The sequence below is a fragment of the Drosophila suzukii genome, chromosome 2L (assembly GCF_043229965.1).
Source record: "Drosophila suzukii chromosome 2L, CBGP_Dsuzu_IsoJpt1.0, whole genome shotgun sequence".
In the NCBI taxonomy this organism is placed as follows: domain Eukaryota; kingdom Metazoa; phylum Arthropoda; class Insecta; order Diptera; family Drosophilidae; genus Drosophila; species Drosophila suzukii.
This window is the reverse complement of record NC_092080.1, coordinates 5421125-5444092: the sequence shown is the minus strand read 5'-3', so window position 1 is coordinate 5444092 and position 22968 is coordinate 5421125. Positions and strand designations below refer to the sequence as shown.

General features: G+C 34.9%; 1 protein-coding gene across 4 annotated transcripts in view; it reads right to left on the bottom strand.

Annotated features, from left to right (window-relative positions):
* The window catches only part of mtgo (miles to go), a 144638-nt gene that overhangs the window by 17809 nt on the left and 103861 nt on the right, over positions 1–22968 (bottom strand). For 2 of the 4 annotated variants that reach the window (XM_070994755.1, XM_065868987.2), the window contains exon 4: positions 16657–16707. The exons of the other annotated variants lie outside the window; for them this stretch is intronic. In XM_070994755.1, the coding sequence (XP_070850856.1) occupies positions 16657–16707 (51 nt within the window). The remainder of the gene's footprint in view (positions 1–16656; positions 16708–22968) is intronic. 4 annotated transcript variants of the gene reach the window in all.

Genomic DNA, 22968 nt, shown 5'->3' with positions numbered 1-22968 from the left:
GGTCAGGGCTGTTGTCTGGGTGTTCCGATTGCTGGCATCACGCACACGCATAACATGCACAAAATGTCTATAAAATTAATAACAATTCGGTTAGCAGTAGCCCAAAATCAAAAACTTTGATTGAGGCAATTCAAGTAGGGATTGTGATTGGGATTGATATGTTCAAGTGAGTTATTGTCGAGGAATTTATCATATTATATGAGCACTTTCTGAATTATTCTCATCCACGTTCGCCTTTGATGAATGCCCAGGGAGTTGAATAAACTTTCGATTGTCTTGAGCTTGATTTATGATTCCCAACGATTGGGGGATATGCAAATCATTTTCGGATGGGGGTGTCAGTTTGAAATTATACCATTGACTGGCAAAAGTTAACTCCCAAAGGAACTCGCTTTGATGTTCTCGATAATTACCCAGCGAATCTAGACCAATTTGCGGTTAGTTGGCTCATTATAATCAACACTTTTCCTCACTTATCTCAAATTCCCATCTCATGATAATTGCCTGTCTCTCTCTTTCTCCAATTCTCAGCTTCTCAGTCTCCCTAGAAAATCCCCCCTTAATTCACCTCCGATTAACGATGCGTGCGCAATTATCTCGATAATTATGATGAAACATAATACAGCAAAAAAACAGCTTTCGCAAAATGCAATTAGAGCAGAACACTCACGAATTCCATTGAGGAAAGCTCGGGCAGAAATTTTCTTAAATAGTTCTCTTCATTTTGTTCACGACATCGCGCATTAATTGCGCATACGCCCCGTTAAATGCTTCTCCACAAATCGAAGGCAACAAAATGCTCTAAGACTCAATTGATTGATGGTTTGGCGCAGGGGAGGGGGTTGGAAAAACCCGAGGGGGTAGTGGGAAAATGGGGGAAGCTGTTTTCCCAGGGGGTTGGGGCATACGAGTTGGGGTGGCGCCACCTAGCGCCATTTTCCGGTCTGCACGTGTCGCACGTTTTGTTTCACAGCTTCACTGTGAGAAAAAGGATTGTTATTGCAACAAATAATCGTTATTAAATATTTTTAAAATTCTAGGAAAATTCATTGACCCTAAAATGATATATAGGTAACTTTAACTTCTAACCAAAAAGCATAAAACGATTATATTATCATAATAGTAAACGATTTTATATTTAACCTTCTAAGTAAAAAGTATTTTTCGAATTCAAAAAGGGTTATATTGTTTTTAAAGAGTAGGTAATCCATAAGAGTTGGGGTGGCGCCACCTAGCTCCAATTTCCGGTCTGCACGTGTCGCACGTTTTGTTTCACAGCTTCACTGTGAGAAAAAGGATTGTTGTTGCAACACACAGTCATTATAAAATATTTTTTAAATTCTAAGGAGATTCATTGATCCTAAAATGATATATAGGTAACATTAACTTCTAACCAAAAAGCATAAAAAGATTATATTATTATAATAGTAAACGATTTTATATTTAACCTTCTAAATAAAAAGTATTTTTCGAATTTAAAAAGGATTATATTGTTTTTAAAGAGTAGGTAATCCATTTACAATTTTTTTAAGGTTTGGTTTCTGTTTTGTATTTTGTTCTTTCAGTATCCTAGCTTCAATGCATTTTTTTAATTTCCAATTTCTTTGACGGGGCAAACACACAACCTCTGTATGCTTTTTTCCCCCCTGTCATGGAAATATTGGCTTTTTGTATGTCACCTAAGTGAAGTCCTCATAGACAACGGCAAAATGGCTTAACAAAAAACACAAAAAAAACAAAAAATAAATGAAACAGGAAAAGCGTTGAAGTAGCCGTGAAATTTTTGTGTCAGCAGTCAGGGAAAAGTGGGCGTGGCAGCCGGCTGTGACCACCCACGCAAAAACAGCAATTTGCCAGTGGTTATATACATATTAATGTCTGCATATATACGCAAATACATAAACATACAGCCCGTCAACACATTATGCCTTCATTTATACTTTATGATGAGTAAATATTGTTATTAAAACGAAAAATTGCGCGTTGTCTGAGCGATAAAACAAAGCCCTCTCCCCCAAAAGCCCGCCCTCTGACCTTCGTCTGTGACACGAACAAGGCTGTTAGTCAGCATTTGGTTTATTGGTTTTGTCTCTTTCAGCCAAGTTAAGTTGGAAGTGAAAGAGGGCCTCTTGGGCGGGCCCTAAATTAATGTCTTGGCCGTATCAGGTGCATAATGTATCAGGTGGTTTTGCGGGGTTAATGGCGCGTATTTTCGGTTTAGTTACGAGATTTATACCGATTAGTGGTGGTTTTTAGGAGGTGGGATGGGCAACAAGGTTACAGATGTTAAGCCAGGGAATTTAGAAACAATTAAAGACCGTTTAAGGGATTTACTGGATAGTACTTTGAGTCGGAAAATGATGGCTTTAAATTTGCTTAATTAAAGAAGAACTATAATATTTACTGGATAGTATATTGAGTCGAAAATTAATGGCTTTATATTTGCTTAATTAAAGAAGAACTATAATATTTAAATTTTTAAATGGTTTTACTATCGTACTTTGAAACTTATTATAAATAAAAGGAGTTATTCGATGAAAGACTTAGTTTGAAATTGAATGCTTTAAAGTCCCTTAATTAAAGTACAATTCAAATATTTGCTCTATGTGTATAATTTGAACTTATTACAAATAAAAGTATTTATTTAATAAAACATTAAGAAGATATTATGATAACATTACCTAAAGAAGAATTTAAATATTTTAAGTATACTTAACTATTTGAACTAATTTAAAGAAAGGTATTTGCTTTTATTGAAGAAAATAACTTAAATAGAAGTTTGAAGAACTAAATATGATTCATTTTTATTAATTTTTTTTTTAGTTTTAGGAAAAAAACAGTTTTCTGTATATGTAATGTATCTGAGCCAGCCAGAAAGTCATTAATCATTTATGTATATTTTTTAATTGCCTTGGTGAAATCAAACCAGCTTGTTAAACCTACAAATAAATCATGAAATGCGCCACAATCCTTTAAGCGAATCGCAAAGTTTCGCCAACTTTTATTTCCCAACTGCCTGCTTTTCAATGCGGACCCCCCGCTGGCCAACAATTATGGCTCCACTTAATCAGCATGTTTAATTATTTCGGGAAGCAGCAAGCGCCCCCTTCCGGCGGTTCTAGCCACAATCGTTAACACTTTCAATTTGTTGCACTTTCGGCCAGATCCGTACTTCAATTTCACCCGCTGGGCTTTCGTTTTGTTTCGATTTTCGCCATTCGGCACTCGCCCTTCGCTTTTCGCATTACCATAAATGCATGCAGGGCTCCTGACTGCTTTTACTTCTTCTTCTTCTGAGCCACCCACCATTCACCCCGAGCAATTAACAATTAGTAGGGACTGTATTCCAACCCACCCAGCCACCCACTCCCCCATCGCATAAGCCCCAATTCAATTAACTTGCCCACTTAAGCCAAAAAAAGAAAGGGAATGGGAAAAGCTGTATTTTCGTTGTTCTGTCCAGGGCATCTGCATGGGGAAAAGTCCTTTAAAAAACCTCAACATTTAGAAATATTAAAACATAAAAAATATATTCTAAAGATATAATAAACCAATTTCAAGATTGGAAATCTAAAAAATGTAAGTTGATATTTCACATTTTATAACTGGCTTACAATGGTACAAAGTTGATTTTATAAGAAAGGTACTACATGAAAAATATTAAATATAGTTTATTCAGTGTAAGATACTTTATACTCATGCCAAAAAATCAGGAGATATTTTGTACAATTTTATATAATTTCAGAATTTTTTATTGTAATCTTAAAAAAAAAAGAACTACTTTAAAATTTTAAATATTATAAGCTTCACTAAAAAAATTTTAATTAATATTTCAGATTTTATAAATGGATTGCTAAAGAATGTAGGAATGGAATCTTATAAGAAAGCTTCATACCAAGTTGTAAACGATATAGACTTTACTCATACCAGCAAATCTAATGAAAAGATGGTTAGAAATAGTTTAGATGTTATAGTTGGAATTGCCCAAGTAGTATTTTGCAATTGACTCTTCTGAAAACAGAAACTACATTTAAATTTGCAAATGTAATTTCTTCAGTGTAAGATTCTGTTACTCTGGAGAGTTCGCCAAATCCGTTCTGCTCTTTTATTTCGTCACCCCTGGGACTCTCTTTCTTCCCCCTCACCCCCACCGCCCATCAGAGTAATTCTTCTTCTGCCCGCTACAATGGCATTGACATTAAGAAATGCTAACCCGCAATTTGCAATTTGCCAGCGAGCGGGTCGGTAAAAAAACAAAAATTAAATATTACTAGGAGGAGAACCCAAAGTGGAAGAGAAGAAACAATAATAATAACAAGCCAGGGCGAAACAAAACGAGAAAAAGGCGAAGAAAGCGAAATCAGCGTGTGGCGCATGAAGCTCATTAAAACACGAAATGGAAGACGAATGACCAAAGCCAAGGGAAGGGGAGAAGTAACAAGCAGGCAAAAGGGGGCCAAAGTGGGTGGCCAGAAATTAGTGCAAAAGTAGTACACTTGACCAAAAACACCTCCAACAAAAGCCATATAAGCCAACAAAATGATTTAAGGCTGTGAAAGGTTAAGCATCAAAGTTCTATAAAAAATATTTATTATGATAAATAGGTTTTAAAAACCATAAACGTTAGGGGTAAAACTCCATCAAAAGTGCCTAGGGGTATCCTTAAAAAACGTTGTATTTAAGCTTACTTATTCTGTCTATTTTTTTAAGATATCACTGAATATCTCATATTTATTTATTATCTAAACTAGATATTTCTGAGTATCTCCTGAATATTTATTTATTTTCTTATGAAGATATCTCTAAATATATCTACTATATTTATTTTCTTTCTTTCTTAGGAGTATCCTCTGAATTTCCCTAAATAATTGTTATACTATCTTAACTATATATTCTTTTTAAATACCCTTTTCCCTGAATATTTACTTATTATGCTAACAAGATATCTCTAAATATCTCTAGTATTTTTATTTACTTAGGAATATCTCCAGAATTTCCCTAAATATTTTTATTACTATCTCAATTATATATTCTATGCAAATACCTTTTTTTAATGTCATAAAAACGTAGTATTAAGGCTTACTTCTTATGACTATTTCTAAAAGATATCCCTCAGTATCTCTGGTATATTTATCTATTATCTCAACAATATATTCTATTTAAATATATTTTTCTAAGTATAATTAAGTGAACCGAAAGAAACTGGCGGAACGATAACAAATGAAATCAAATTTAAAGCGTGCGTAATTAATTTTCCCCCGCAGACTCGACTTCCCAGAAAGGGGGCGGTAACTAAGGCAGGGGGCGTGGTCATCTGCGGAGCTATAGGTTAACCGTTGTTTGCTTACTTCCTTTCTCTTTGGTCTTTGTTTGCTTTGTTTTAACCCGTTGTTTTGTTAAGATATTTAAGCGGAGAAAGAGTGTTACAGGATTTCCGAGAAGAGTAATTGTTGTATAAGGTTCATTAGTAACGGGAATGGCGAGGTTTACACTAATTGTTTTTAATTAATTTTCGGAATAGTTCGGTTTAGTGAAGATATTACTTTTTGGTTAAAGTTAATTCGTAAGATGAAGATACATTGAAATATGAAGATGAAGATACATTGAAATATCAATATTTCTACATTTGTGTTTCTTAAAAGGGGACTCCCAAATCTGTTAAAGTATTTGCATTTTTGGGCTCGGCAACCTTTGTTTATCATGTAAATTAACCCCTCTTCAGATGATAAATATTTGTTTGCCCTCGGATAAGTAATTGTTGCTTCTAGCGGACAATAATACCTTTTCGTTCCCCAGCTTATTCGAGCGTATTTAAGACCACGACTTTTGCCTTTTGGCGGCACTTAAATTTCAATTCACTGTTGTTCTTGACTTTTACGGCTTTGGTTTGTATCGCTGGATTTTGTGGACTTTGCCAGCTGGCCATTTTGCCATTTTGGCCAGAGCTAAGGCCAAAGCCGATGCCTTTTTGCCTGAATAATTAATTTTATTTATGCCGCGACAAACGATGCTGCTGCGCTTTTTTCTTGAATTTATTTATTTATTCTTTTTTTCCTTTTTTTTCCCCCAGTACTCCCCTAAGCCGCAGTGATCATAAATTGTTGAGCACATGCAAAGCAAAGTGGGCGGGGCAAAGGGGGGCGGTGCAATTAGTTGGCAACACGAGTGAGCCAAAAACAAAAGTGAAAAGACAAAATGTGGCTAGGTTCGCTGATAGCCGAAGCAGAAAATAATTTATTTTCTTGCAGGGACAAAGAATCAAATTTACAGATGAGGGCAAATATAATAAGTAGTATTCTTTAAAATTATTACTAGAAAAAAAAACCAGCAATGAAAATAATAACAAATAATTTTCAAAATCAGATAACCATAACAAATGTATTTTCAAGCTGTGATAAAGAATCAAATTTATAGATAGGATTGATCCTATAAGTAGAATTCTTCTAAATAATTTCAGTATATACTAGAAACATCAAAGAAACAAAGGAAAATAATAATAGGTGTTTTCCAATTTTAAATGTAATTAAAGCCTAGAACCAGCCCTACTACCAAATACTATTGTTTTGACCACCATTGTCTAGCCACACGCATACCAATACTAATAACGATTTACGTGCTGCGCCATTTTGGGCAACAGAAGATTTATAAGGCCGCAGCCACTGAGGATACTTCAAGGACGGAACATGGAAAAACTCCCCAGAACAACAAGAAAATTCAAACAGACTTAACTCAGACGCAGACCAATAAAACTTGGACAGGGAAAACAAAAAAAAAAACAAAGAACGGGAGACAACAGGAAAACAAATGGCAGCCGGAAAAGCCGGGGAAAAGGACCTGCGGGTGTTTGTATGTGTGTGTGACCCAGTACAGGTGTTCAAGAACACGAAAGACAGCCAGTGGTTCAACAATTTGCACCTGTCACAGTTTGAGCGCCACTGAACCGCAGCCAGATCAAATGTTTGCTCAGCTGTTGAGTTCCGGTGTCCCACCTGCCACATGCCCCCTTCACCTGCCCCCTGCCACTCCCCCTCAAAGGTGTCGCCCCGGATTTGGGTCAGTGGGATATACCCACACACACCCACACACACCTATATCCAAAATGTATCTAGACTGCCGTTTTGCGGTCATTGTTTTCTTGCCTCTCGAAAAGGTTCTCGTCCGTCAGTCGCTCGCCTCGCTGATTTGTATGCTAAGGCCTTGGGGTTCGGCCAAGAACATTAATCACAATAACCTTAATTAATCATCCTTTTTGGGACAGCAACCCTTCATGGGCGAAGAAAATTCAGGCGTAAAATACAAATTAAACACATCTAATTGAAGCTCTTGAAACCAAAGGAAAAGGAAATCTTTTCAATTTTCCGTAAGCCTTGCTTTAATTGTTTTGGTAATGGAAAATTCAGTAAAGTTTACAAACAGCGAGAGAAATATATATAATATATAATTTGTATAATATATAAATATTTAATAGTAAATATATACATATATCATACTTGAAAGGGTAACTATTTATTTGTAATTATTAAGATAGACAAACAAACGTATGCCTTAACTTATTTTATTACTTAAATAAATATAAGTCTTAAAAAGAAAATTATACATTTTATAAACGAAAATAAATAAATTAATATCTATCAAATATATTAACATTTTGAAAATACTTTTAAGATAAACATCCAAAGGTTTGTCTTATTTCAACTCTTTTCCCCTCCCAAATTTTTTTTTATATTTATCTTGTTAAATATTTATGTAGGCAATTATTTTTGATTGTTTACCCAAACTTTTGTGAATTAATTTTTTGTTTTCAGCTAAAACAAAAATGGTTTTCTCTCTTTTTTCGTCGGCAACTTTTACGTGATTTAAGCTGAATTTATTGACAGCTTGCGAGCAATTTTAACTGCCATCCACATATGTCGCTCCAGACCCGCCCCCTTTTCCTATCCGTATAACCTATGGGATCCCATACTATCATCAAGATTCAGACAGACTAACGACGCCTGCTGTTATTTGTTGTTTCTGGAGTTGTTGTGCCTGTCAAACCGTAAATGGCGTCACTTTGACAGCCACCTAAATATATATAATATATACATATGTATATAAAACCCCCTTTCACCCACTGTCCATCACCGATGTCGTTCGCATATCTATATGTTTATGGATTTCCATTTCTTTTATTTAACATATTTTATGAGCGCTTTATGGCAATATTAATATTCCCTGTTGTTTTTGTCGTCACGCCCCTTGATGAACATTGATTGGTGGGCGAAAGATCGCATACGAATATTAAAAAAAAATAAATCACAATTGACAGAGCCAATTTTGCGGAGTTTAATCAATTTGACAGATTCCGACAGATTGATTTCATTCAAAATTAGGGTACTTCATTGTATTACTTAAAAATAATTTTTGCTATCTAAAGTCTACTTTAATCTTAAATTGAAGTATCTATATCTAAAATACACCGACAAACGACCAGTAAAAATCTTGATAAGGCCATAATTCCTTCGAGTACAAAGCCATTAGTTGCGACTTTATAAACAAGTAATAATTAAATTTTTTGTCTTGAACAACAAATTAAAAATCATTTTTACTCCAACAATTTATGGCCGGAATTTATTTGTTAATTATTTGCTGCCTTTGTGTTTATGCAGGCGACATTCGTCAGAAATTGCCAGCTAAGTTATTTTATTATTATTTTGTTTATTTTTCAACATGGCCTTTGATTGAATGCGTTTTTAGCGCTTTGTTTTCTGCATTCCTCATTTTATTGATTTTCTTTCCTTTTTTTAAAGAAATAATAATAAAAAAGATATGTATTTTTCGCTGAAATTTCAGCACTGGAAATTTGGCAAGTCTTTGGCAAACATCTCGGCACTTTTGGCTGCCAAACAAAAATTGTTAAACAATTTTTTTCTTCAATTTCCTCTGCTTACTTTTGCATTTCATTGTGTTAATTATATGCTGGCTGTTTATAACAATTTTTTTCCCATCTCTTTTCGTGACTTTTTGTTTGGTTTTCTTTAGTTTTTTCTCTTTTCTTCATTTGCGTTCGTTGAACTCGTTGGATTTTTTTTTTGAAGACTCGAAGATTTTGTCTTATTATTTTTGTTTTTTTTTAGTCGTTTTTTGTCTTTTGCACGCGCCTCGTTGGTCTTTGATTTTTTCGAGGGCCCGACATACAAAAAAAAAATATGCCAAAGTTGAGCGCTCTGAAGAAATATTTTTGTTTTCATTGTGGCCGAAAATGTGAAAGTTTTCGACGAATTCGGTTATTTATCCGCTTTGCTTTCTTGTGAAGATCGGTTTGGAAAAATGGCCATTGAGACTGGAACGAATGTGGCTGGTGAACTCTTGACATACAATTGGATTGGACTATTAGGTGGAAGAAAAAATGAAGGTGAATTTTAAACCAAATCTAGTTGATTGATTTTTGCCAAATTTGGCTTGAAATTTTAGTGGCTTTCCAAATTTGCCTAGTACATTTTAAATGGACTTAAAAATAATCCACTTTATGTTCAACACGTGCCAAAAGGCCTACCTAAATTTAATTTAAATCAAAAATACTTCCAAAGTATCTTAATATGGTTTACAACTTTAATCTGATACTTGGCACACTTGACTTCTTGTTTTGATTAAATTCCGTTTGCCTTGCCTTGATCCCATTTATTGTGCTGGAAACTCTTTCCATTTGTTTGCTCTCCTCTGCTTTGCTGAATTGTTTTCCACTGAATTGTATATTTAGCTTTATACATTTTTTTATGAAATTGTTTCTGCTTATCTCTGCATCGCTTCTTTCCCCGGCTATTCTTTTTTTTTTTTTAATATATATCTTTCTCCATTTTCATTCAATGTTTGCCTTTGCCAAGGCAATTTTCTATAGCGTGCATTTTATTTTTATTTTTTTGTGCAAAGTTATGCGCGTTGTAATTGCAAAAGTGACAATATCCGCTTCGTGCTTAGCTGCAGCTAAAAAAAAATAGCATAAAAAAATAAAAAAAAAAGAAAAATTGAAAAAAATCGCAACAAAAGCGGCACGAAAAGTATGCCACAAAACGGATGCAATAAACACGCAGCCCAAAAGCCAGAGCCAAGTCATGAATGGCAAAGTGAAAATGGCAGTGCCAAAGCCGAAGCCAAATGCGCAGAAATTAGCAAAACGGAAAACGAGAAAATTCCAGCGCACAGATTTTTCACAGAAAGAAAGAGATTTTTTCCAGCGGCGGAAAGATTTTAATAAAACCCAAGAAGAATGTATCCACCAGATATACAGAGTGTGTATCTGTATCCGCGCATAATTAGACGCTTAGCGGGTCACACAGATATAGTTATAGATACAGATACATTTACAGATACAATTTTATAAATTGCACTCGCCTTGTTTATAGTCATCTTTTCGCCCAATTGTATTTTTCTAAAATATTCAAAGTCACGTTGTCTTCGCCAAACGATCTCTCCTCTGCAGTTTTCCCACGAACATATTACCATCTGAATTTGAATTCGAGTCCCACACACGATGTTTTCGGGTGGCCATAAAAAGCGTTCAAGATATTTGGCCATATTCAACTCTGATGCTGATGGATATTTTCGCAATTGACCTTGGGCTGGGTTTAAATGGGTTTTTGTTTCGGTACTTTGCCTTGTGGATTTGCAAGCTACGGATACAAAGATACTATAAATCTGTCTCAATAAGCACTTGGTTAATGGTATCATTTGGCGTTTGTTTCTTGGGAAATCTTTTTGTGCAAAATTAAGTTATTTAAATTTAAGCCATAAATTGTTTGGAAGGATTTTCCGTTTTATTTGTTCATTAATATGGAAATTTTTATTTGAAAAGTCATTGCATGGGATTTACCTCTCTTAGTACCACTTTAAGAGCTTTCCATTACTAACTCAATTTATTTTATTTTAACTTAATAGTTATCATCACCATATGTCCCATGAAAAATACCTAAAGCGATAACAAGTTAAGCTTTCAAATTCTATGAGCACTTCCAACAAAGGAATTCCTTTTATCTGCTCAACTTTTCGTTTAAAACTCACTGGCTGATCTCATTTAGCGATTGCCCCCGCACCATCAAAACTAAGTATCAAACTATCCGTAGAACGCAGTTACAGTTTTTAGCAAGTATTTCAATTTTTTTTTTTTTGCTGGACAAAATGTGGAGCAGATTGCATTACTCAGCCGGTCTTTTGTTTTGCATTTAGTCGAGTGGCGATGTGTGGGCGTAATCTCGAGGCATTGTCACTCAATGCCTCACTTAACGGCACTTAACGGGCCAAATGCTCACAAAACACGAGCATAACGAAATTTGAACTGCATCCGTAAGATACGCGCTACACAAGAGGCACACAGCTACAGCTAAAGCTATAGATGCAGATACAGATACATTCGCAGATGCTTTGCTCGCAAGTGACTGCCGTCAATTATAACATTTGTGACAGTTAAAACTTTCAAATAAACCCACACACATAGGACGAATTTGCGAATTTGCTTATCTTACTGGCGGCAGCATGCAAAAATTCGTATACGTTCACCAAAACGAGAAAAATGAAAGATATTTTACAACAAAATGTGTGGAAGGTATTACAAGTTTTAAATACTCTTTAAATTTAAAGATTAAAAGAAATATTCTGAAACCTTGTTGTTTTTTTATTTAAAGAAATTTTTAATGTGTTGTAAAGTATTTATGTATACATATTTAATTTTCCAATCATAGCATTAAAATATGATTTAATATGGAAAGTATTTTCATATCTTCCTTTTTTTAAGAAGTATCTTGATTTATTTTTTCTGATTTCTTTGTATTTATTTAACTTTCTGCCAATCATTATGCTTTAATATACAAAACGTTTTTTATAGTTTCCTTTAATTTTCTTTTTATGTAAAACGATCATTTAACTGATTGAAAATTAAAGTGCGCCCATAGCTCCTTTTATTTTACGGTTTTTATTTTTTACAGATAACTTCTGCTTCGAAAAACCTAAAGCCAATCTAGAAAAGTACTTGGTGCCCAACGAGTATAATACTCTGGCCGAAAAGCGTAACAAACTGAGTACGAAATACTGTCCTCACTTTGCATCAGCCAAAAGCACTGGCAACTGAAAAAAAAGCGGCCAAGAAGAAGTTGAAAAACCCGCCATGGCCATTAGACGACTTCGAGTGGCAGCCAAGCGGCAACGAGTGACCCAAATACTTTGGCTTCAGCTTCAGCTTCAGCTTCTACTTCACAGATACACTGGCAGACACAGATACAGGCTTGAGGCTTTGGATACAAAGCACGGCTTGAGACACAGATACAGATGCAAGTGCAGAATGCAACTTCGGCTAACGGTAAATGGCAAAACTGCGTCGGCTGCCAATGCAGTTAACCGCATTTCGCAGGCGTGTATCTAATAGATACATTTCGCATGCCGTGACTGCCACGCCCCCTACCTCTTGCCCACTTTATTTTTCGCATGCAGGCACGCACACATGACATTCTTTTCGCTTCGACTGCGAAAATTTCACAAATTTTCAGAGCTGCAAACTATTTTTTCGAGCATTTTTTAAGCAGCCTTTTCTTTTTTTTTTTTTTTTCGTTTGTACCAACTGCAGTTGACACTTTTATGGTTTTTGTTTTGCTCTTTTTTCACCGCCTGCCAGCGGCAGTTGAACTATTTTTTAATTATTTCATTAGCAGGGCGAGGTACACCAAAACAAACCAAAAAAAAAAAGCGAAAAAAAAAATAAAGAGGGGAAAAGGAAAAGTCTGCCTCAGACATGTTGACATAAATATATATGGCAGCAACTTTTGCAGGTCTTTGAACTTGAATTTAATTATGAAACTTAAGTTGGTCAGCAAAATATAAACACTGTCAAAAGTAAAAGTTGATCGGCCAGGTGCGTCATTGGAGACGTTCAACCGAAGCTTATTTAAATAGCTAATGATAAGGTGGAATATATTAAGAGGTCTTAAAACTTAAACACATAGCTGAGATAATTTAATTATTGGGGTGGCTTATGAATACAGCTTCCTGTTTGCAACTTCTCGCACGTACTAAAAATATTAGCAATATAAATCATCTCTTATTAGTTTAGCTAATCAAATGGAATTTCCGTTCTGAATTTTTCTGATTCCTTAATATAATGAATTTATATTTTTCTTATTTAATGTGACTCATGAAATGCAATTCCCATTTTTTATAAAGGTTTCGTAAATTTCTTTTTCAAATATTAATGGTTGGAGAATTTTTTGATTATTTCAAATGAATTCCCAGAACCTGTTAAAACTCGATTGGAAACCAAGCCGGACATACTATGAACCAAAAATATTTTGGGATTTGCCATAGAAATCGACATCTTCGACTGTATGAATCATCGCTCTTGATTTATGGTGGCTTATGAATACGATCCACTGATGTGGTTTCTTGCGATTCTACAGAGGTTTCTTTTAAGAACAGTCTTCACGGGAGTTCTACACATTGTCGTCACACGTTTGGCGATAACGTATATAAGTATATTCTCCCCGATCCACCGATTTATGAATGAACAAGGGGAGAACTAACAGAATGAGTGGGGCAAAACAAACGAAAGCCGAGTAAACATCGAAACGAACGTAAATTGAGGATGTGAGTCACTCGCTGAGGGGCAGCCACATTTAAGTGAATTATATTGGGCGCATCTGCCGCTTCGCTTTTAATTTGCATCTTGAAGATACAGCACTTGGCCGCAGATGCCGCTAAAGATACAAATACGCAGCCACAAACAAACAAACTGGTAGAAAAACAAATACTATACTGTAAATTTGCACATTTGCCCTGCACATTTCTGTTGTTTCACCTCTGTTGATAAGAAATTAGTTGGACAAACAAAATGCCACGGGGGAAAATTTATCAGCTTAAAGTGCAGCCAAATCCCTGGGCAATTTTGGTCTTGCAATTTGCATAAATCATAGTCAAGTCTAGTAGGCTCATCAAATATGCAGAATTATTAATATGCTGCAGTGGCTGAAAGGGCTCTAAAGTGAATTTAATTAAGCTGGGGAATTTAATTGACAAATTCAGGGAATATTTTATATGAAGCAAGTAGAGGTAATTAAAGCAGAAATTATTGAAAGCATTTATTGAATTTCTTATATCAATAATTTAATAGTCGTACATATGGAAATATTTAATAATGACATATTTTAAGTAATATATTTTTCTGCTTTTTTCATTAACCTTTCCACCTTTTGTTTGTTTCGCCTACAATTGCCAGTCAAGTTAAAAAGAAAATTTCATAATTAGCGTTAATTGCTGCTTAGTTGTGCAAATAGAACACAGGCCGAAAGAGAAAGTGGGCGGGAAAAGCGCGGGTGAATGCAGAAATGTGAAGGGGATTTTCCCCTTTTTTCTACCTCCCCCTTTTTTTGTGACTCATCAAAGGCAAATTGCAAAAAGAGCAGGAGAAAAGTGAACAGCCCGTGTTGGAGCAGGGAAAACCTCAAGTGACCGCCATTCCAGTCTCTCGCTTTTCCACCTCTTTTTTTCCCACCGCTGTGCTGGGGGCAAAAACTTGAAGTTAATGTGGAAAAGTGAATGGCAACCTGGGCCAACCGTTGGATAATTTGTGGCAAGTGCTGCACCGCCACTCCCACTTTTACGCCCCAAATAAGTGAGTCAAACACGCGCACACACCCAATAAAAATGCCAAAGTGTGGTGCCGACCACCCCTCAACAATGCAAAAAACAAAAAAACAACAGAAATCAGACCAACAAGAGCAAATATAATAACAAATATCAATTGAAATTTACTCGGAAAAAATAAAAGCTGCCAAAGCCAGCAACGAGGAGAAACGCAAAATGAAAAAGATATCGCATAACGATTCGCTGAATTTCAGTTGGGTTTTAATCAGATTTTCTGGGTTCGCTGACACGAATCAGCAGTGCAGGAAATAAAATAAAACATTTTAAAAAATATATAGATTGGCATCAAAATTGGTAGCCCATGTAAAAAATGAAAATATTTAAGCTATTGTATGTTGGGTTAACACAATAGTTTTAAATTATAAACCATTAAATTAATGAATAGTACTTCAGCAGAAATGTTTAAATAAATACTCATTTAAGTGTTGAAAATATTTGTTTAGGGCTATTAAATCTTTTAAAAGAAATGTTTTAATAAATACCCATATGTGTTGGACAATATTTGTTTAAAGTTATTAAATCTATTATTAAGAGGTTTATATGTTAATCCAACTGCCATATTTACAAATTAAGCCTGCCTTGAAAAATATATTTATTTGTTATCATTTTAGGATAAGTTATTTGCTTAAGTATTATATAAGTAAACAAATTTTAAACTTTAAAATATTAAACCCATTAAAACTTGCAATGCAAGCAAAGACTTAATAATTTTTAATTTTGAAATTAAGTTGAAAGGAGTGCATTATATTCCTATTCTTTAAAATGCCAAATATATGAATTTCTGTCTTTTCTCTAAATTTAAGTTTAACAAAATTCATAGAGCATTCAAGCTGTCACTTTTTTCAACATTCTAAATAATCGAAATGTCTACGCTTTGGATTTTTGCTTTATTTCTGTCTTGCTTTTGGGTGCGGCGTGTGCCGGCTTTTAATTGAATTGAATTGAGCGTGGCCAGAAGACATGTGAGTCTTGGATTCCGCTCCATCAGAGCGCTCTGGATATAGATATATCTCCATTTGGGGACTCCACGAAACTCCGACAGACCGACAATCCCCCGAGGTCTGCACTTTGCATGCGACTGGGGGCGTTTGTGCCAATGGTTAGGGCGTGGACCTGCCAAAGTTGTTGACGTGGCCTGGGATCTTGGCTTTTCCAGCTATTCGAATTGGAGAAAAGTTACTTTTGGGGCGGCAACAAGTGCCTACTCGAAAGATGTTTGTCAGGTGGAAGTTGGCTGAATTAGGAAAAGTTAAAAATTAAAACTTTGAGGATAGGTCTCTTTAAACCAATTCTACAAACTTGAAACTGTACTATTTTGCTACATTTCTATAAATGTATTATTGTTATACCACTTCATTTAAGAGATTTTATGGAATATATATTTTTAATTTTAATATCTTTAGGTAACTTTTCGATGCTCAAAGTCTTAGATATTTTTTTAAATGTTCCTCTTTATATTGTTATCTCGAAAACACTGGGAGGACTGAAATTCTTTCCCCTTTCATTACCCTATTTTTTTTACTGTGCATGCAAATTTCCTTGCCATATTCCTTTGGACTCATTCCACTCAATTTTATTGTATCAAATTATTTCACTGAAGTGACATCATCATCGGCAGCATCTTCAACTTGAAGGAGCAAGCATCTTCACCCTGACCTCGTAAAACTTTTGCCGCATTTTCGCACGTGGCCATAAAAAGGCAAAAAAAAGGGGGGGAAAAGGTTGGGGGCGGGTTGTGTGGAGTGGGCGTGGCCACTGCAGGATATGGGAATGCTTGCCAAGACCCCAGAGAGATGGACTTCCTGCCTGGTTTCGTGGGGGAGAAATCCTCGCAAGGATTGCATAACTGCCAGAGGCAAAGAAAAAAAAGTCCGAGACGAGGAAATAAAACTGAAACTTTTACGTCTGACCTTGTTGCACGGTCAGTTGCACACAAACAAACTCCTTTCGGAGGACTTAATTGAATTTGAAATGGAATTTGTCACTTGCACTTACACTTCAAGTCGAAACAGGGCGTATACGTAATCATCTTTGATGGTTGCTTACCTGCAATAAAAACAAAGGAGATAATTTCAATTTAGTATTTTTATAAAATTATTTATCATGCATAATAGTTAAGCAAAATATTATTATAGAAATTATAGGTATTACAAACATTTCTTCACCATTTAAAGGGCTTTAAGTGTAGCGGAAAGCCCATTATTAATTCATAGACATCCCTTGGCCATGTACGCATATTGTTTCCATATTTTTAATTGTTCAATTTATAATACTGCTCATTTTGGCTTCACGTTCATGTGGCGCTTGTTTGGGTTTTACGCGAAATGAAAACAGAGGCGGAAAAAGCCGCAAATATAATTGCAAACACAATAACAAGGGGATTTTCCACTGTGGAGTGTTGAATACTCTTTCAGCGAAATCTTTTGATTACATTTACATTTATTTCCTAGAACAATCAATTGAAATTCTCACAAAAAATACAGCTTGTACTCAAAAAAGTTAATTACTGATTCATTCTGCGTTACAATTTCCAATAGATAACAATCAGTTCAAAACACATTTGTCTGGCTTACAAAATAATTACTCTCTTCTACGAACTGCAATTATGTACAAAACCAAATTTTTAAATAACCAAAACAAACATATTCAGAGTGGAATATTTAAAACGCATTTCAACGCCGCAAAATAAAGTCAGGGGCGGAGCAAAAAGGGGTGTTCTTTAACACATGTTAAAATATTAAATTTGTTTATTTATTAACTTTTTTAAATTTCATTCAATACTGATGGATTTAAACCAGAAAATGCACAAATGATTGCTAAGCAAACTTTGTTTATTAATTTAATGAATTTTAATCATAAATAAATTATTGCATTTAAATTGCTATACATATATTAAATTGGTCAGTCTATTAGCATCATAAAAATGATTGGTTGAAATGTATAACTCCTTTTTTTATAACTCTACGCCTCTGCCAAATTAAATTATATAAATAATATTTTTGGGAAATTGGTCTGGTCATTTCGTTTTTCGGCTAATGAGTCTGGGAATGGGCTGGCAAATTAATTGCATAATTTAGTTTTCCAGCGTTTGTGCTGCATGTTCCGCATGTGCGCCAAAAAATATCCAAAATTTCATGAGAATCACGGGGAAAGATTTCTAATTTTCGGCGCGGCCTAGAAATCCATAAAACTCATTTGGAGGAACAGCCAAACACTTTTGTTTTCAGCTCTTCAAGCGACACAATTTAATACGAAAACATATTTATTGTGTTTTTGGTTCCCAGCAGACAACATGTGTATTTAATGCTATGTCGCTGACTGTACATAAATGATATATCCGTGTGTATGCATTATTGTGACGAGCCTCGACACATTTTGCGGTTTATGAGGCAGCTGGGCGTGGCGGAGTTTTTGTGTCTTCATTTGTTTGATATCTTTTTTTCGCGTTTTTGGTAAGTGCCAGAGACATTTTTTGCCCGGTTTTTATGACAACACACATCAGCATATAAGCCATAAATATTACAATATTTGTCGAATAAATCCTTTGCCATGGAATTCTGTTTTATCTGGTGCTTTATTAATTTAGGTTTTTTTTATGGAAACAAGCACTTAGTCGAACTACAAAAACTTATGATGGCAAATTAATTTATTGACTGGCACGTGCGGGTGGTTAAAGATAATTGCACTTAAAGTTCAGGGAATAATAAAGAAAATAAATAATTCAATATATGAGAGTATGTTTTCTTTTAACTAAAAATACTTTTAAATTAAACTTTTTTAAAGTAGCACAACACAATCTTATCAAAAGCCATATTTTCTGCCAATTATGACTGTGTTAAAGTTACCCCAAAGTCCCATGAAAATATTATCATTTTGTGAAAAAACCTTTGCCATTCAGCAGCTGGCCATAATAAAAGAATACTTGGATATTTATCTGAAAACAAATTGGTTCACTTAACAGGCCCGGCCAGTTGACCTTTTAACCCTTGCCACAGCCCCACAATTGACCCCCAGCAGAGAGCATTAACCACCAAAAATCCCCTTTCGACCACAAAAGTCACACAAATGACCAGCAAACAAAGGAGCGAGAAAAGGCTGGCGGGGAAAAAATTGTAACCGAAACTGTTGGCAATTTATTTGGCCCAGACTCTTGGCCATTCGAATGGAATCGAACCGAATTGAGGCCCAATTTTTTTTATAGGGGGCTAGCTGGTGGTAGCAGCAATTACAACAATCATAACGTGGCCCAAACAAGCAACAATAAAACGACAAGGAAAATTTTTATGGCAAATACAACAAACGATATCGAAATCAATATAAATCTGCAGACACAGATACGACACGGTTGGGGATTCAGATACAGATAGGAATGTGTGGGTCAGCACTTTAAGGCGGTGAAAGGTGCAGGTTTTTGATTATTTTTATCAGATTGTGGAAACTGTAATTCCCATGAAAAACGTTAAGTAAAATATTTATTTTAACAATTTGCTGAGCTCTTAACAAAAAACATATAGCGAAATTATCAATACATACAATTCATGTATAATATAATATTTACGAATGATACTTGACAAAACATCTGATATAATATCAAAGAATGTACATTTATTAGTTATCAATATTTATAAGGTGTTTTTAATATTTTATTTACAAAAGACATAGATTTTTTTGCATTTGAGAACCCACTTTATAAAGATATCTTTAAATATTATACTTATGCACCTGATATAATATTCAAGAATTTTTTATAGGTTATCTTTAAATATCATACGTATACCAATGTCAAGTGCCACAGTTATGAAACGCAGAGTTCATATTTTCAGCAAATAAAATATTTTTAATAAATGAAGCGCTCGGAAAATACAATGAAAACGATGGGGCCAACAAAAAACCATAATAAAGCAGTCGAAACAAAAAGCAAAAGGACCAAAATCAAGAGTAACAAAAAGTTAGGACCTCCGAAAAGGAGGACTGGTCCTCCTAAAAGGGGGGCTCCCGAGAAAGGGGAGTCACATGAATGGCACTTAACTTGCCCGACGATGGAAATGGCATAAGAATGGAAAATGGGTGGAAAATCTGGGGAAAACTGTTTGGAGAGGGATAAAGTGGGCCTTGAGGCCAGAGAACCAGACTGAGATAGATAGAGATGGAAGCGTTACAGTTACAATTTTTAATGCGCATTGCATGTGTGTCCCCTGCCACGCCCCCCATTTTCAACCCATTTCGTCCCGCCCCCTTTTTGTGCCCCACCAATTGTAAGTTTCTGTTGTTTGATGCCAATTTTTTGCATTTGCTCTTCCTTGGCGTTTTTATTTTTTTCATTTTTTCGGGTGCTGTCCTGGGCGGCAACCCGATTTCCCCGCTTTCCCCAGCTTTCCTTTTAGCTGCATTTGCCGGTTGTTGAACCCATTTTCTAGAAGCTTTTGCCGTCCATAAGTGGCCCTGGCCAACAGCAACAACTACCAGCCGCTGAACTGCAACAAAAGCAATACAAATCAAATGAAAGCTGCGCTGCATCTGCCTCTGCAATTTTTTTCATTAGGACAAAAGAAAAATGCGGCGATATAAATAAAAATGTATACAAAAGATACAATATAGTACGGGAAAAATTGTGGCAATCAAATAAATTTAAATTTAATAGGAGGGAATTATAAATAGATTTAATGTTACATATTATTAGAATTTAATAAGGTTGATTTTAAAACAAAATTGTAATCAGTTACAAATCAGTTGAGGTTAATCAAGCTTAGGAATTTATACAAAAGCAACAATATGCGGAAAAAATTGTGGTAATAAAATACATTTAAGTTAAAAAACCAGGAATTATAAATATATTAAATCTAACATATAATTAAATTAACATATGGCTTATTTCAAGACATAATCAATTAGCTTTTGATGTTCTTAGGACCAGATTTTGTAATAAATTTTAATTTAAGATATAATATTCGACTAATTTTAGCTTTGAATTAAATAAGCTTATGCTTTATGAAAAAATTCTAAAGTGATTGTAAAAATATTTAATATGTTTTTGTTTTAAGTAGGGAATTCCCCTAATTGCTTTTTCTTTATATCTAGTATTATCTTATCTTATCATTTTGACGGGGGTTTTCTTGAGCACACAAGAGGTATTTCACCGCTTTTAATGCCATCAACCAATATTTGTTCGATACTCATATTTTATAATTTTTATAAGCTTCGATGGGCGGGTGACATTAGGCCACGCCCCCTCTTAAAAATGCCGCTGTAAAGCGTAGCGCCCCTTCAACACCCACCGCCTCTGTGCGAGAGAAATGACAGGCAGCAAGTCATTAAAAAGCAATTAAAAGACTTTTTTGTTGGGCGGTACACAGGCGTCTGAGGAGACACTCAATAGCCGCTGGCCATTCGCAAGGTCAACACGCACTTGGTATGTATGTGGAAAAAAGTATATATGCAAATATGTAAATATATATATAAACCTGTGTATATAGCCGAGGTATTGTCTGGCGTGTGTCTGGCGCGGCAGCTTCGAGGCCTGTGGCAAACAAAAACATATTACGCATACGCCACCGAAGGACACGCAAGGCAAACAAACAAGAAGAAGAAGGCGGCCGCAAAACAAGGACAAGGTGGCAGGGGGTGGGGGTGGAAGATTCCCCCCAGATACCAGGATATACGGTCGGAAAAAATATATAAAACGAGAGATACCAAAAGAGTTATTTCAGGAAAGTCACGAAATAAAATTTCTGGAATTTACTCAGGGCATGTAGAACATATCTTATAAAAGTTCTTTAAGATACGTATTTTTAGGTATTAATAAATATCTTATATTATATCTTATTATTTCTTAGTATATTACAAATAAATACAAAAGGTGGTTGTACATATTTCCCTAGATTTGAAACTTAAGAAAATTGAAATCCAATGGTACACAACAAAATTGGAGAACCTAACTTTGGTCTAATAGAACATATCTTAAAAAAGTTCTTTAAGATATGTGTTTCTAAGATTTAATAAATGTATAAGTATAAAACAAATAAATATAAATGGTGGTTGTATTTTCCTAGATCTAAATCTAAAAAAAATTTAAACCCAATGGTTAACTACAAAATTTCGGAACCAAACTTTGCCCTTATAAACCATATTTTATAGCAGTACTTTAAGATATGTACGTATATTAAAAGAAACAGTAAATCTTTTAGTATAATACAAATAAATTTTTATGGTGGCTTAAAAATTAGAAAAATGGATTAAAATTCAGGAAATAAGGGCATAAAAAATATGTTTAATAAAAGTACTTAAAGATATGTATCATTATTAGTAAATCTATCTTAAAAACTTTTAGTTTGATCAAAATAAATAAAAATGGTGGTTGTATTTTCCTAGACTAAAATTGAAATCCAAGCAAGAATAATGTTAAAACTATTTCAATTAGTTTTCTTAAATTTTTCCTATCTCTTAGCATCATAAATCTGAGCTTGTCTTGGACTACTACCAACTTAAAAATTACAACCATCCACCACAACTAAGCACATAAATAAGAATTCCACCCCTTTTCACTTGATAAACCAACTTAGCCGCACAAAAAAAATGGCTCATTGTCGTGGGCAAAAAAGATTTCGCGACTTTTAAATTTGCAGCTTGTTTGTTTGTTTTTTGTTTGAGGCTAACGAAACGTAGTCAGAAATGGCCAAAACGTGTTGACAGTTTTCCCTGCTCCAGCTTCTTTTCCATCTTCATCTACATTTTCCCCAAGGCACGTCCTTGAGCTAGAAAATTTATTGTCGCTTTAAGTTATTTTGTCATCCTGCATTATTTCGTTTAGTTTTCCTTCCAAATTTTTTCTGCGTTGTCTCTTTTTTTTGTGGGTGCCTCTCTGCCACGCCCTGATTTCAATATGAAATTGCGCAATGTATTAAGAAAACATTTTCAAGCAATTTAAAGGCAATTTTCCCACTCTCACCCGGCTGGGGAAAGAAATTTATGCGAAATTGTTTTTTCTCTTTTTTATTTTTTGAATTCGATTTGGGGGATTGTTGAAGTTGGTGTGGAATTCGCCAGTGATTATTTGGCCAATATTGCGGCTTAGTGGGGCTTACATGGGCTTGGAAAAATGCGATGGGCAAAAAGGTATATTAAAAGAAGTATCTTTGAAAGAGACTTTTTACAGCTGGCCTATAAATTACGCGTTAATAGACCTGGCTTTATTGTTCTCGCAAATGTCAAATGGCCAAATTGCCAATGACTTGACTTAAATGTGGGAATTTAATTGGCTTGGCCGAATTTAAGCCCGGCTTTATTAAATCACAATTGGAATTGTGTGTG